Raw genomic sequence first — 16,796 nt, 5'->3', positions numbered from 1 at the left:
GTTATTATTTTCTCTGTTTTGTGCTTGTCTCATCTCATATAGGTGTGGAGGCAGACTTCTAGGAGTTACTGTATATCTTCTGTGTTTTCTATTTTTGCTGTTTTGTTTTTACTTTCCCCCTCTTTTCGTGCACTCTTTCCTTTCTCTATGTCTTTTTCTCCCTTTAGATCTAACACCCAATTTCTTTCTCACTTCCCTCGTGGAGAAAGTTACAACGGTCTGCTTATTCATATTCTTTTAGCATGAAATAATAAAATGTTGAAGGAAGAAAAGTTACCACAAGTTTGGAAGGAAGCAATATTACCCATACAAAAACCAGGAGAGAATAATACAACACCAGATAAATATCAACCAATTGCTTTAACTTCTAAGATAAGTAAAATTATGAAAAAATGAAAGAATAAGATACTATATAGAAAAGAAATTAGTTCTGTTAAAATTTCAAAGTGGGTTTAGAAAATGAAGAAATACAATGGATCCAGGATGTTATATATGTTTTGACTTATTTTCTTAGAATTACTCATTTGTTTGACGGGATATTATATTAATTTTATTTTTTTGTTTTCTTTCGTCGTATCAGTCCACACCCTAAATCAGTGGTGGTGGTAATGCACACCTACAGCGGTTTACTAAGCGCCAAATTAACTTTAAAAAGTGGAACAAGGGCTGATAATTACAAGAAGAGGAGGAAGAAGAAGAAGGGCTGTTACTTTTGGCTTTCTCGCGAGACTTCAAATACCAGTCACATGACCCGGTTGGTTGTAAACGAGGAAGTCATGGGTTGTTTGGAGTGAGGGGCGAAAACGCAGCTCCCTTTCCAGCCATGTTTCGGTACAGATATGTTTTAGTTTTTTTACTTCTAGCTGTGGATATTTATATTTTTGGAGTTAGTGACGCTGTGAACGTCACCGCTTCGGATTCAGCTACAAAACCCCAACAAGATCCTAGTTCTCCGAGCCCTAGCTCCTCTGTGGTCAACTCTCCTGTTTTCAAGCCAGCTGTGGACTCTGCGTTCTCCATCAGTCTGCTCTCCTCCTTCCCCGATGACCTGGAGATCAGCGAGTATTGCTCGGAGCTGCTCCGTCTGTTCGGACAGCGCTATGTAACCTATGTGGACTGCCTGGTTCCGTCTGCTCGACCTGTCAAAGTGTGCGAGAACTGCTCCCCAGGTTATCAAAGCCTCCATGAGGTCTTCATGAACATCTCATCAGACCAGGTATTAAATAAAACACGAATGTATATTCATTGCTTTCATTTGTAGGCTCTCAACTGGGTTTGTCCATGCGCTGTGGACTCAGTCACGAGTTTGGTAATGTGACTAATAAATTGAGGAAGCCACTTTTTCCCCCCCTCTGACCTGCTTTCTGACTTTTTTAAATTTTATATATATATATATATATATATATATATATATATATATTGATATCAAATCAGAAATACTTTAATAATCCCAGAGGGAAATTACTTTTGTTACACGCTCCAGTTACAGTTTTATATAATATATACACACATCCAACTATACAATATAATAAAGATAAAAAATAAGAATAAAAAGTGATAAAATATATACACATATAGCTCTTCTGTATATATATCTGTACGTATATCTATGCATATGTAAAAACTAAATCCAAATAAAGTGAAAATCCAAGGAAAGTGATAAATCCAAGTAAAGTGATACGTGGCGTGCAAAAATAGTGCATAAATGTCAATTAGGGGGGGGGGGGCTGAATGACTTGAGGGAGGCGTTATATAGATTGATGACCACAGGTAGGAATGATTTCCTGTGGCGCTCTGTGGTGCAATATATATATAGAGATATATGGCAAGAAGGTTGCGGGTTCGATTTCCGGCCTGGGGTCTTTCTGCATGGAGTTTGCATGTTCTCCCTGTGCATGCGTGGGTTCTCTCTGGGTACTCCAGCTCCCTCCCACAGTCCCAAAAACTTTTTTCTTTTTTTTTTTTTTAAATCAAATATATTGATATCAAATATATATATATATATATATATATATATATATATATATATATATATATATATATATATATATATATATATATATAAGTCAGAAAGCATGACAGAGGGAAAAATAATAAAAAAATAAATTGCCCTTACTAAATTCTCCTTAGGTGTGAGTGCGTGCGTGAATTGTTGCTTGTTCTGTTTGTCTCAAGGAGGATGCATTCAAAGGCTGCAATTTAAGCATCCTCAGAATTTTTGCCAAATGGGACTGCCTCCGCTAAGCGTTGTGACGTAACCGTCCTTAAAATGCGTCCTTCGAAGGACGCAGCCTGCAAATTGAGACGCAGCTTCAGTGTTTCCCTGCGATGGACTGGCGACCTGTCCAGGGTGTATTCCGCCTCTCGCCCATAGACAGCTGGAGACAGCATCACTCGCAACCCCACTTGGGATAAAGCCTGTCAGAAAATGGATGGATGATATCACATCATAATTTCTCTGAGCATTTCATGAGAACATATTAATAATCCAAGAAAAACAATCAAGTATATATGAGGGATTTTTAATATGTGATTAAATGTATTTTCAGGTGGGTCCTGGCAATGTGAGCTGCAGGAACACCATTCTGAGCAGTGATCGTCTGATGCTGGTTTTCCTTTTGTACAGCAACGTGGATCTCATTTGGAAAAAATCAAACTGCGAAAGTAAGTTCTTCAGCAATTGTTTTTATGATCAGTGAATACAGATGCTCTTGCGTTTAGTTATTTACACTATGATAAGCAGCCCTTCAAACATGTGATCCGGATGGTGATGGAGGAAATTTCCATTTGTCCCCTTTCATTTTATAATAACATCAGATATGGTAGATCTACTAACTAATCTTTTAGGTCAGCAGCAGAATGCAAAGTATTGTGTCAGAGGGTGCATTGGACATTTCCATGCATTGTTGCTAAAACTAAAAGCAGCGTGTAGACCACTGTAGACTGTTTATTTTAACTCCAGATACATTAGTTCTGCTCCTCAATCACAACTCCAGTCTGATTAAAGGTAGAACAATTGAGAAAAGTAAAGAAAAGGTTAAGTTGCCATAGGAAATTATATTTTTTCTGGAAATTCAATAGATTCTCAAGATTTGTTATGGTGTTAAGGTTAAAGATAATCTAACAAAATTGGACTACGCTTATAGATTTAAAGCTAAAAATTAAAACAAGGCTCCTAATATCGGATATATTTAAACATTTTGTTGCTCAAGTTGAAGGAGGAAAATACAAAATTCAGAAAAAGTGTAGAAAATGGGGAGATTGGGTTCAGAATGATGCATTCAAAGACTCTTATCATTTTATCCTAGAGTATTCACTTTATTCTAGCTTTAATGTTGATTAAGTTGCATATAGAGCAACCAGCTGCTCACCATAGAGAAAACGAAGTAGGTGATCATAAACTTATGTACCGTAGGTAATGAGGTGAACATACTCCCCTCCAAAAAGGAGCACTAGCTTTGGGAAGAAGGCTGCAAGCATCTGGTGTGATCCCCACAGGCTGTCACTCTGGTTTTCTTAGCGGATGATAGTTTCCCAGGCATTCCAAGCTCCCCAGTACTGTGTCAGATTAGCTGCAGATATTTTGTAATTTGCAATGACCTCTTAAGTTGACTATCCTTGTCTTAAAAAGGTACTTCAGCGTCACTATGTCAGATACTGACATAGATATTGACAGAACTAAGAGGGTCATTGGAGTTTTTCTCTTTTAAATCCAAGAACTGTTCCAAAGCAGCTATAGTAGCAGGGCACTGAATAATGATCAGGGACCCATCATAATCTCTCCATAAAGTCTTTTAATTGTCTTTAATGGCTAGGGCTGCAAATAATCCAATATCAGTATATATTGCAATAAGATTTTATTCAGTAAAGGTGATATTTAAGACATTTTAACACATTTCCATTATTATACGCTGCAGTCTGTGGTTACAGAGTTTGTCAATGACTGACATTTCAGGCAAATGCAATTTCAGCCAAACAGAAAGAACTGCATCGCATTGAGCGATGACACTCATCACAGACGGGGAACTGTGCTCTGCAGCTGTAGGTTTTAGCTGCAAAATGAGCAGCCATATTAACATGACCAAAAGCCCCATTAACAGTAAGCGTCTGATGAATAGAAAAAACATATTGCGTGCATTCCGTGCAGAAAGCATGCTGGTCTGGAATCAACAGCTGGTCGCAGCCTTTAAATAAGAGAGGCTGGTCAGCGCCGACAGAGAGCCATCTTGTGACATTATGGGATAAGTAAATTAGTTTTGTTTTGACTGAGCTGGTCCTCACTGAGATCAAATTTAAATGTATGCTAGTAGGCAGTGTTATTAGTGGTGTTAACATTTGCTCAAAGGACTGGGATCTGTTTTACTAAAGATATTCTGCTTTTATTTAAAAAGTTAGGTGTATAACTTAACAAGAGAATGATTTAAAAAAATAAAAATAAAAAATGTCATTGTAAAATGCTGCCTACACTGTCAATAGGGGTTTATCAACTGTTAAGTTGTTGTTAAGTAATTGGGGACCTTTAGTCTGTATTGTCAGTCATTTTGTTAATATACTATAGTTATTTTTTAACATTGTCTTTCAGGTTATGTGTTAGTTTTCAAGAATATAAAACAATCAGTCATGGAAAAATAAATTAGTTAATGACAAATACACTTAACAAGTTTAGAAGCCATGGAGTTAAAGATCAGGAGGGAGAGAAGACCTGGTAATATGTGAATTTCTTCTGTTGATCTTGTAGCATCAAAAAACAATGCTTTTTTTTTTTAACAATGACTTATAAAATGTTATTTTGTAGGAGTTTTGGTTGACTTGGCCCAATAATGTTCATATGTTTATACAGGATGTGATGGGCTTGCTGGGCTGCTTGTATATTGTTGAACTGTATAGTATTACAGATATAATGTTTTGTTGTAACATCTCGCCCTTCATCAGGAAAACGTATCTGAATATAAAAGGCTCCGTACAACTTTTTAATATTTCTATGTTTCTATCATGTCATGCAGATTGTGTCACTGGTGATCTAAAGGGCCCAAAGAACGACACGCTCTACTACCTGACTCTTCTCAACCAAACCATCACATGTTTTGATAAATATAAACAGGTATAATGTAATATGGTCGAATGGTGTCTTTTTAAAACATCTTTTTTGTAAATAAACTCCAGTAATGTTTTTTTCTGCTCTCTGACATACAGGGTAACCTTTCAGAACTGTGTAAAAACTGCAAAACTGCTTATAAGAATCTAAATGACCTATACAGTGGCATGGAGGCCAATAACACCCTGTGTATTGACTTGGAGGATGCGGTATGTATTTTAAGTATTTTATAGAGAAAAGTGCCTTTATTGTGAAGAGATAAAAGTTATTTTCCTAGAGCAACCCAAACTGACCAAAGAGCCATATTGGACCAAAAAAAAAAAATCCGTCTGGAGCTGCAAAAATTTGAAGGTTTTATATGTGCCTCGTATGGGAACAAGGGCTCTAAGAGTAATATCCCACTATAGAAAAAGCCTATGTGGACTGAAATATATAATAGGCGTTCATGATTAAATGTTTATTCTGGAGCAAATGTCACATTGCAGCATGAGGTGAGGGAGGAGAAGTGAACCCTCTCAGCGTGCCCCGCTTCACCGGCCTTTACCGTGCAGTTTAGGTTTCGTTGCATTGATGAAATTATAGAAACACGATCAAGGAATCTCTCTATTGTGGAAATGTTTCTATTGGGAGGAGCTGATTGAGTCATGAGGAACCAAGCAGGAACTGACATCCATCAGAGCAAAGCTCTCTAAATCTGAAATGCTCCGTCACCAGCATTCCTTGGTGTGATTTCTATTTTTAGGATTTGGGGGGGGGGAAATGGAAGAAAGTTCACATGCCTGCATCAGAGCGCTACCCGTTTGTTTGATCTGTTGATGGTTTTCCATCCTCGCAGCAAACCTACCAGCAGTAGTGGAGTTTGGAGATGCAATCCACTCCTTAAATCTGTCTTTGCGCTCCTCTAATTTATCCAGAAGTTCTGCAATCGCACCTTTTCTCTCCCTTCCAGCTTTGTGGTCGGCTGCATATTTAGCACGCCTTCCCCGGAAATGCCTTTCCAAATTTTTATTTTTATTTTTTGACAACCTCTCAATTCAAAGCAGAAATGCAGGCAATCCTTCCGCATTGATAATAAAAGCAATAATTCAATCCATTCCTTGAATCCTCTTTTCTCATCAGCTATCTTCCTTTTTTCCCTTTGGTATCCATGGTCTGAGACACACCTGCAGCTTTGTTTGCCTGGCACTGCGCCGCGCTGGTTGCAAGTTGTGACCACTGATCTCTATGGCTATGACGCAAATTATTGTTTTAATGTATTTATTATACAAATGTTTACAGAATTGGAAAACATAATACATTTTTCTTTGACCTCCTGAACATCATATTAAAATAAAAAAGATTTTCATAAATGTTTGAAAAAGCTCCAGGGAGCCGCAGAGGGATGCTAAAGAGCCACATGCGGCTCCGGAGCCGCGGATTGCCGACCCCCATCCTGGAGGAATAGGAGTTCACGAAAGCATTTTAAAATATCATAATTGTTCACTGTTACAAAAAATTAAAAACAGAAATATTGTTTAAATAAATCAAATGTTACATTGAAAACAAAGTAATTTCACAAAAAAGAAAATGTAGGAAAGCTTTAAAAGTAGCAGAGAATAGGTGTTTGTTCACACTAAAGGAAGGGTCTGGTCAGTTTGAATTGATGGGTTTTCTGGCACTGTGAGCTGTTGAAATGTACTTTGAATAAATATCCCCCCCCCCCCCCCCCCCCCCCCCTTTCAGATGAATATGACCCGCAAACTCTGGAGTAAGAAGTTCCATTGCTCGTTTCCCCGTGAGGAGACGGTTCCTGTCGTCGCTGTGTCAGCCTTTCTGCTCTTTTTGCCCATCGTCTTCTACTTGAGCAGCTTCCTTCACTCAGAACAAAAGAAACGAAAGCTCATACACCGTAAGTAACCAGCTTTATTCATCCATTGTCCCACGCTGGGAGATTTTTTTGTCTGGGTTTTTTAAGGGTTTTTTGGTCTTTGTGGTGTAGGTTTGGGGGTGCGCTGGACCGACTGGGAATTTGTGATTTATATTATGGATTTTAGAGATGCATTTTAGGTTATTGTTTTTATAAGTTTGAGTTTGTGTGGGTAGAATGTGCTCACCTTCATTACTGATGTTTATAGTGTCAGAGTTCAAAAGTTGCAAAAAAGTTTTTTTTTTTTCCCCTTTCGCTTTTAACTTTAATATCTGTGAAGTTAACCCTGTAATGCCAAATGTATCATATTTGATACATACGGTTTCTGAAATGTTTTGCTTCTGACACCTTTTGCATAATTTAATGGTAAAAACTTTACTCAAAATCCTATTGTACACAATCAGATATACCTGATAACAGAGGGCAGAAGACTACACAAAAAATCATTTTGACTTATCGCATAATAATAAATTATTAATATCAAAAATGTATTTCTGTTTTTTCTTTTTACATATTTTGTTAAAAGGCCAAATAAGGACTTAAAACCAAAAAAAAGTAATTTTCTGTTTTGTTTTATTCTTGGATCGGGCTTTAAAGGGTTAAAAGTTTCAGTTAATCCAAAAGGTTCCACGTTATACCCTGTGTTTACCACCTTTCTGAGCACTGGGGAGTGCATTTTTTGTTGCTCCTGCATTTTTTGTTGCTCACAAGCGCCTCTGCTACTTTTTTGTTTAAAATTTACTATAATATCCAGGACAATTTCAAAATTTTGTACTTCTACAAACCTTGCTTCCAATAACCATTTATGAGAAGTTTCATCTTCCAGATTGAAAAACAAAAAGTGGTATTGTTTATTTGACTCTTGAATTATAAGCAATATTTTTTATGGCATTTGAACCAGGAAGGTTTCTTCTGTAAAGTCATTCTGAGCTCTAGATTTAGTTTCTGTCATTGTATCTCATCATTAAGTAATTATTTAATTTTAAATATATGTCCTGATTATTTTTGCAGATTTACATATACAGTGGGGCAAAAAAGTATTTAGTCAGCCACCAATAGTGCAAGTTCTCCCACTTAAAAAGATGAGACAGGCCGGTAATTTTCATCATAGATATACCTCAACTATGAGAGACAAAATGAGAAAAAAAAATCCAAAAAATCACATTGTCTGATTTTTAAAGAATTTATTTGCAAAATATGGTGGAAAATAAATATTTGGTCAATAACAAAAGTTTATCTCAATACTTTGTTATATACCCTTTGTTGGCAATGACAGAGATCAAACGTTTTCTGTAAGTCTTCACAAGGTTTTTACACACTGTTGCTGGTATTTTGGCCCATTCCTCCATGCAGATTTCCTCTAGAGCAGTGATGTTCTGGGGCTGTCGCTGGGCAACACAGACTTTCAACTCCCTCCAAAGATTTTCTATGGGGTTGAGATCTGGAGACTGGCTAGGCCACTCCAGGACCTTGAAATGCTTCTTACGAAGCCACTCCTTCGTTACCCGGGCGGTGTGTTTGGGATCATTGTCATGCTGAAAGACCCAGCCACATTTCATCTTCAATGCCCTTGCTGATGGAAGGAGGTTTTTCTCTCAAAATTTGACGATACATGGCCCCATTCATTCTTTCCTTCACACGGATCAGTCGTCCTGGTCCCTTAGCAGAAAAACAGCCCCAAAGCATGATGTTTCCACCCCCATGCTTCACTGTAGGTATGGTGTTCTTTGGATGCAACTCAGCATTCTCTCTCCTCCAAACACGACGAGTAGAGTTTTTTCCAAAAAGTTCTATTTTGGTTTCATCTGACCATATGATATTCTCCCAGTCATCGTCTGGATCATCCAAATGCTCTCTAGCAAACTTGAGACGGGCCTTGACATGTACTGGCTTAAGCAGGGGGACACGTCTGGCACTGCAGGATTCGAGTCCCTGGCGGCGTAGTGTGTTACTGATGGTAGCCTTTGTTACTTTGGTCCCAGCTCTCAGGTCATTCACTAGGTCCCCCCGTGTGGTTCTGGGATTTTTACTCTCCGTTCTTGTGATCATTTTGACCCCACAGGGTCAGATCTTGCGTGGAGCCCCAGATCAAGGAAGATTATCAGTGGTCTTGTATGTTTTCCATTTTCTAATAATTTATCCCACAGTTGATTTCTTCACACCAAGCTGTTTACCTATTGCAGATTCAGACTTCCCAGCCTGGTGCAGGTCTATAATTTTGTTTCGGGTGTCCTTTGACAGCTCTCTAGTTTTGGCCATGGTGGAGTTTAGAGTATGACTGTTTGAGGTTGTGGACAGGTGTCTTTTATACTGATAACGGGTTCAAACAGGTGCCATTAATGAAGGTAACGAGTGGAGGACAGAGGAGCCTCTTACAGAAGAAGTTACAGGTCTGTGAGAGCCAGAAATCTTGCTTGTTTGTAACTGACCAAATACTTATTTTCCACCATATTTTGCAAATAAATTCTTTAAAAATCAGACAATGTGATTTTCTGGATTTTTTTTTTTCATTTTGTCTCTCATAGTTGAGGTATATCTATGATGAAAATTACCGGCCTCTCTCATCTTTTTAAGTGGGAGAACTTGCACTATTGGTGGCTGACTAAATACTTTTTTGCCCCACTGTATACAGGTTGTATGTTAAACAGTGGTGTAAAAAGTATTAAGTTTCTTTCTTAAATAGAAATATAAATCCTTCTGTTTAAAAACTCTTTTCTAAAAGTATCAATTTAAACTCAAGTAAAAGTGTAAAAGTAGTCTTTTTAAAACTACATAAAGTGTGAAAGTATTGCAGGGAAAATTGTTGAGGACCTGCTTTACTGCCCTACCCTATTAAAGGAACATGTTTCTACAATTCTGGATGATAACTTCTTCATACTTAATTTCCTTAGTCTTACAATTAATAGCAACATCATCTTGAAAAAATAATTATTTTGGTATGTGGTGGACAACAAATTGGAACAGTACACCAAACCACAAAAAAAATAATTATCTGGATAAAACAAATACTTTTGATCTTTTATTGTTTTTAAATACCAACAGGTCATAATGCAAATTGGGCCAAATGAAACAAAACTAATGAGTCTTTTTTTTAAATGTAAGGAATAGAAAGTAGAGGGAATTGGAAAAAAATGCAAGAAGAAGTAAAAGTGGTCTAAAAAGATAATTAATTCAGGATATAGATAGCCAACATTTCTACTTAAAGGAATAGTACACCCAAAACATGATTAGCCTTCATTTTCTACTCACCCCCATGCTGAACAACACTCTGGAGTACTTTTTTGATATCTCAAATGCATCTGGAGATCTGGGAGGCTTCTTGCTGTCTGCTGACATTCAAATAATGGAGGTCTATGGTGCCCGAGACAGAAAGGTCCATAAAAGTCCACAAAAAACGTGTCAATATTCCTCCATACTGCTCGTCCAATGTATTCCAAGTGTCCTGAGTGGGTAGCATCCAGAATTTACTCGAAACAAAGTCATTTAGAATGTTTTTAGAGCATAAACAGTAGTGTATAGGATTTCCTGAAAGCGCGCACATGCGCGTTCACGAGCCTACGGAAGCCGGCAGACCAAACCAGATGAAAGTGCGCATTCAGCGTCTGCTCTGCCAATAATGCAAGCGTAGAAGAAGAAATGTGCTGTTTACCTGTGCAAAGAAAGAAACAACGAAAGAAAAATGTCTGAGGACTTCAGTGTTGAGAATGAGCATGAGTTCTTTGCCGAGCTGAATGCGCACTTTCATCTGGTTTGGTCTGCCGCGGTTTCCGTAGACTCGTGAACTCGCAGGCGCGCGCTTTCAGGAAATCCTATACACTACTGTTTATGCTCTAAAAACATTCTAAATGACTTTGTTTTGAGTAAATTATGGACGCTACCCACTCAGGACACTTGGAATACATTGGACGAGCAGTATGGAGGAATATTGACACGTTTTTTGTGGACTTTTATGGACCTTTCTGCCTCGGGCGCCATAGACCTCCATTATTTGAATGTCAGCAGACAGCAAGAAGCCTCCCAGATCTCCAGATGCATTTGAGATATCAAAAAAGTACTCCAGAGTGTTGTTCAGCATGGGGGTGAGTAGAAAATGAAGGCTAATCATGTTTTGGGTGTACTATTCCTTTAAGTGAGGTAATTAAGAATTTTTACCTTGTTACTTGACACCTCTGACGTTCAGTTTTCAAAATGCTCAACACTTGCATAGATTGTTGTTTTTATTATTGTAAATAGAGTGCTATGAAATAAAATTAAGAGCAGACCTTTTTATAAGGTCAACTTTCTATTTAAGTACATCTTTGACCACTAGGTTTTATACAGTGGCAGCTTAAATAGAGCTAGAACCTTCCAGCACCTGTAGCTCATTATAAACTAGAAGACACCAGGGTCACCTAATTGCTTTTCTCAGTAGGATCAATGTTTTCGTCTTGTAATAACTTGTTATACACTTTAGGGTTATTTCTAAAGGTTTGAGGTAATAGGTAGAAATCTGTAAATCATCTTCACAAATGTAACTTTTGACCATTTCTGTTTTATGATCTGTTTTGTTTCTCCAGCTCAACGAGCAAAGTCCTACAGCAGCTTGATGAACATTCAGGACAAAAAGAGCTGAAGAGGACCAGGAGAACCTTTACTTATCCTGCCTGAGTCCTAGAGTGTTTTTTGGCTTTCTTAAATCAGAAAGGACTAAAGAGCTACTTTTTACTTTTATACCCAACAGTATTCGCAAGACTGGGTGGATTAAGATGTATAATTTAGTGAAGTGAGATGCACTTTGTTGCATAACGTTCAAACAGGTGTAGGTTCATTAAATGTCTTTTTTTTTTTTTTCATCCTCTTGGTTTTTTTTTAAAGCACAATCATCTGTAAAATCCCATAATTTAATAAGCCTAAAGGTACTTTAGTTTAAAAGGCTCCATAATAGATCCCCAAGTAAAAATATTGATATTTATTAAAGTGTAAGTTATTGCCTTTGGGATCCATAATGGAGCACTTTATCGTTACAGTGTCACCAGATGAATTATTAAACCAAATCTGAAGGAATCACATTAATCAAGCAGAGTTTAAATGCTCTTTATATTCTTCCCAATGTGCAACAAGCCTGTTTATGTTTTAAACTTAAATTATTAATAACATTAATGCAGGTTTTGTGTTGGAATCACTTTAACTTCTAGAATTACAGGCTGTAATTAGATGATTATTTAAATCTCTGTGCAAAATCCTTTTCACCGTCCGTTCCTTTTTAACTTGTTAACAGTCTTTGGGTTGTTAAGTGCATCCTGCTGTCACTGTAGAAAGGGTAGTGGCCTGAATATTGTGTCTGTGTGGCTGTATGTGCTCTATTTATGGACGGAGAAATGGGTTTCTGTCTCTAATGTATGTCCAGAAGAGAGCTGCAAATACGAAGCACTTGATGTCCATTAGTGGTGACATCGAACTGCTGTAAGAAGGAGGGGTGAGGGCTGGAACTGCACGTTGGATGGCTGGGGAGTAAATAAAGACATTAGATACAATGTAAGAGCACTCCAAAGTACCACACTGTGATATTACCTGTTTTCTCATCAGCATCTTTTTTTTCCGTTTTTTTCCCCCCAAGTTGCATAAAGCTTTTAATGTGCCCTGTAGTTGTTTTCCACTGATATTTAATTTTACTTGTTAAAGACTTATGCCTAATTTATAGGATGGATGAGTGCTCAGTTGATGAATGTACTCTGATTGATAAATAATACAAACATAAAAATTTAAATGCCAATAAATACATTTTGTCACAAACATAGTTATTCTGGTCTGCTTTGAAAACAATGTATCTTTTTGTGACTGATGAACAAACCAAAATTTAGATTTAGGAACTAAGTGAATCTGTAAAATAAAAACTAATTTAACCATAAATATGAGCTCAAGCCAGTTTTTTGTTAAACTTTTTCAAATAGCTGAATGGTAGCTACTGATGACTAAAAAAAGTTTAGTGAATCCTAATAGCTTTGGATAGACACTATGTACATATCAGAAAATAGGTTATATAGCATCAATCTGTCTTGCTTTTATTTTTAGAATAAAAAGGATAAATAGGATTTATTTTTCTGCTTGTGCTAAGGCATCCTATATAATAGATCTAGATAAAATTGAATCTGCCTTCAATCTGGACTTTTTACCAGTTAATAACATTTTACTTTAGGGTTAGAAAGGCAACAAAAGAAGAATCAGTTCCATTCAACACATTTAATGTAGGATATTTTACTCATAAAGCTATAATTAATGGTTTGTGGCACAAAAGCATTAATAAAGATAACCTAGGTGATACAGTGCTGACTTTTTAAGTTTAATGAAAGATCAACTGCAACATTGCAAATCTTTTGTAATATTCAGCATTTTGATTGACTCTTAAAAGTGTTCATACTCTTTGAACCTTTCAAACCAAAATCTTGTCTTTTATTGCTTTTATGTAAAATAAAGTTCCTCATAATTGTGCTAGAAAATTATGATTTAATCTATCTAAGAGGATGAGCATTTGTATTAAAGGTATAGTAGAGGATTTTCGTAAATGTTTGAAAAGACCGGCCCTCTCCACTTGAAAAATAAAATTAAATGCTTATGCACAACGCTGTACCGACTCCTGACAGGAAACCTCTCTTAAACGCGTGATCAACCCCATTTCTCCTCATGCACACTCAGTTTAAAAGTTTTCTGTTTGCATCAATCATGCAAGCTTACTTTCCAAAAGAAGATTTGCAATTATTCCGCTATGACAGACTCACCACCAGTAAGGAAAATAGGGACGAGCGCATAGGACGGCCTTACATAGACATATCACCAGAATGATTGACAATTAGGAGGACCACTTATTTTGATGATCCACCCAGAAAAATAACACCCTCCACTATACCTTCAGGCCTCCCTGATTCAATACCTCGAAGAACCAGATTTTGCTGCCCTTCCAACTGGAAAATGTTTGGGGTTAGGCACAGATCTAAACACAATGTGATCATCACTTTGTTGGCACGCTACTGGAAGGGGAAGCCTCACATATTTTTCTCCTCTTCAATCTTTTCATCAAACCTGAACAACCTTGCTTTCCTTGGTCAAAAGCATGTTGCCGTCTTCACATTTTTTCATATTAGAGGCTAGTTTTTAATGTGTGGTGTTTTTCAGTCAACATGTTTTTTAGCTGAGCTGAGCTGAGGATCACTGGATGTTTGTTTCCATTGCTCTTTGCCACATGAGATGTTGATAGGTTGGGAAATAGTTTTATAGCCTAACACTACTTTAAACTTCTCCCCAACTTCAACCCTGACCTACCTGCAGGTTTTCTGTTGCATGTATAGATATCATGGTAAATTAGGCTGCTTATAAACACAACTTAATCAAACCTGATGCATGAACGTTTTCTTATTTTAGTTTACAATATATTCAAGTATATAATATATATATATATAGTATTTTTCTTTCTCATATCAAAGGTAAATATTATACTTATTTTAATTAATTCTTACTTTTTACCTTCCAGCATGACAAAATAGGTTTTCATATTAGAATTTAACAGGATTTTCTTAGTTATTTTATATTTTTTGTTATACATAGAGATATAAGAGCATAGAGATATAAGAGAGACTGTTATTGATTTCAAAACATCAAAGGCACATAAAGTACTTTTTTATATAGTTTTATTTTGTACTATATAACAAATCATGTCCTGTCTTAAGGAGGCCTGCCCCTTTTTTTCCGTGTTGGAACAGCTCTTGTCCTCGAGCTAGTGTTTGTTTCTTGCGCCTAACTCTATCCACCCCACCCCTGCCCTCAATAGTTTTCAGTTAATCTAAACGTGGGATAAAGATACTTTGGCCAAATAATCGCAAAAAGCACATTCGTTAAACTCCTTTGGCTTTTTGGTCTTCTGGAGGGCAGCCACGTTTGGCCCTCAGCAGCTTACCCAGTATTACAGACATTTCTGGTCATATGATCCTGCTGCTGCCAAACAGAGAGCCTGGAAACCACGGGCTTTTCCTCGTTCACGCTTCAGGATAAGAAGTGCGTTGAGCAGCGCGTGTGCCCTCAAGAATGACAGCTTTGATTTTTGCTAAGCTTCGCTGCTTCCCGTGGCTTTGTGAGAAAGGCCAAAAGTCAAGAAAAACTCAGAGGTCCTACACGTGATGGAGGAAAGCAATGGAAAAGAACTGCAGTTAAAAATTCTGTACTGGTAGTGAAGCATTCAGATACTTAGCTTTAAATGTAGGCCTGACATTACTTTACAACCCATCAATGCAAGAAAAGCTATGGACACAGAACAATAACTGAGGCTCACAGGAAAAAGAAAAACCCTTAGCTGCTTTTGTCAGAAGTTTAAAGTCCCCATCATGGGTATGGAAATGAGACTACTATTGGGCTAGTGATAATATTTGCAGAATACTGCAAATAACTGGGTAATCAGTTTATTTTTAAACTTATTTCTGAGCCATGTACTTTATGCTAAATATGCAGATATGTCACCTACATCTATTTTTTCTCCACCTCGCACATTTTAATTGCACAATGTTGTGACAGTGGTGTAGATTTCCCCAGCTTCTGCTCTCTAAATCATTGTGTCCTTGGGCAATACACTTTAATGATTACTGACAATGGTCAGAGGTCCCAGTAGGGCCTGTGTACAGCAGGCTTGCTTCTGTTTATGAGCCAAAGGAAGCAACGTAACCTAACATAACTTCCCACCAAGATTGTGTGAAAGACTGATTGTTGAGTAAAGTGCTTTTGTGCCTAACTCTAACTTGAAAAGACGTGATATAAGCAAAGACCATTTACTGCTGAACATAGACTGAGGTGCTGTGGCAAAGGTTGACTAAAAGGAAAAGATTTTCCGCTACATACGAAACATCATCTATGGCGGAGAAGTAGAAATGCATACATCAGTCCCATATTGGCAGTATCGTGCTTTAGGGATGCTACTCTTTATCAGGGACAGGAAAACTGGTCAGATTTAATGGAAATATTTCATCCATTTAGAGGACATGAAAGACGTAAGACCTGGACAGAGATTCAACTTCCAGCTGGACAACATCAATTCACACAAGTAATACAGCCAGTGCTGCAATAGAGTAGTTTAGATCAATGCTTAATTATGTTTTTAAGGCTTTCCACTTTATTGATCTAATGGCAATATTCACTTCTTTGACACAAAATGGATTCAGATGATTAGGGAATGTGCACTCAGAGTGGTTGAGGCCTAAATGTAATCAAAAATATGTGGCAATGCTTAACAACATGTTCACAGAGGCTCAGAATCTAATCTACAGTTTAAAAGCTGTTTTTGCAAAGATGTTTGAAAAACTGTTATCCATTTCAATTTGCTCTTCTTGGTGATGGTCTATTACTTAAAAACCTAAAATACATTCACTGTCAAAACAAACTAAAACTGAGTAGAAATGTGTCCTGGAGTAGAAGTGTATCTACTCCAGTGTATCTATCCTTCATTTGAGAAGGCAAATAAGATGATCTGCCAATAGAATACGTATTTTTACTTTTAAAATACAGGTGCTGGTCATAAAATTAGAATATCATGAAAAAGTAGATTGATTTCAGTAATTCCATTTAAAAAGTGAAACTTGTATATTATATTCATACATTACATACAAACTCATATATTTCAGATGTTTATTTTGTTTAATTTTGATGATTACAAATGACAACAAATGAAAATCTCAAATTCATCATATCAGAAAATTAGAATATTACTGAAGACCAATAAAAACAAAGGATTTATAGAAATGTTGGCCAACTGAAAAGTATGAACATGAAAAGTATGAG

At 37.0% G+C, this 16,796-nt stretch overlaps 1 protein-coding gene across 1 annotated transcript; it reads left to right on the top strand.

Annotated features, from left to right (window-relative positions):
- Positions 1-742: 742 nt before the first annotated feature.
- ostm1 (osteoclastogenesis associated transmembrane protein 1) lies at positions 743-12,777 on the top strand. Its single transcript, XM_038281671.1, has 6 exons — positions 743-1,216; positions 2,550-2,664; positions 5,004-5,101; positions 5,194-5,304; positions 6,818-6,983; positions 11,558-12,777. The coding sequence occupies exons 1-6, from the start codon at positions 824-826 to the stop codon at positions 11,611-11,613; spliced, it is 939 nt and encodes a 312-aa protein (XP_038137599.1). The 5' UTR covers positions 743-823; the 3' UTR covers positions 11,614-12,777.
- The last annotated feature ends 4,019 nt before the right edge of the window (positions 12,778-16,796 follow it).

The sequence above is a fragment of the Cyprinodon tularosa genome, unplaced genomic scaffold (genome assembly GCF_016077235.1).
Source record: "Cyprinodon tularosa strain WSP-4 unplaced genomic scaffold, ASM1607723v1 ctg173, whole genome shotgun sequence".
In the NCBI taxonomy this organism is placed as follows: Eukaryota; Metazoa; Chordata; class Actinopteri; order Cyprinodontiformes; family Cyprinodontidae; genus Cyprinodon; species Cyprinodon tularosa.
This window is presented reverse-complemented; position numbering and strand designations above follow the sequence as displayed.

Bases quoted from the DNA above. Each gene is read 5' to 3' on its own strand.
- ostm1 (XM_038281671.1), top strand. From the start codon at position 824: ATGTTTCGGTACAGATATGTTTTAGTTTTTTTACTTCTAGCTGTGGAT. The intron at 2,665-5,003 runs GTAAGTTCTTCA...CATGTCATGCAG, and splicing joins GAAAAAATCAAACTGCGAAA to ATTGTGTCACTGGTGATCTA. The intron at 5,102-5,193 runs GTATAATGTAAT...TCTGACATACAG, and splicing joins GTTTTGATAAATATAAACAG to GGTAACCTTTCAGAACTGTG.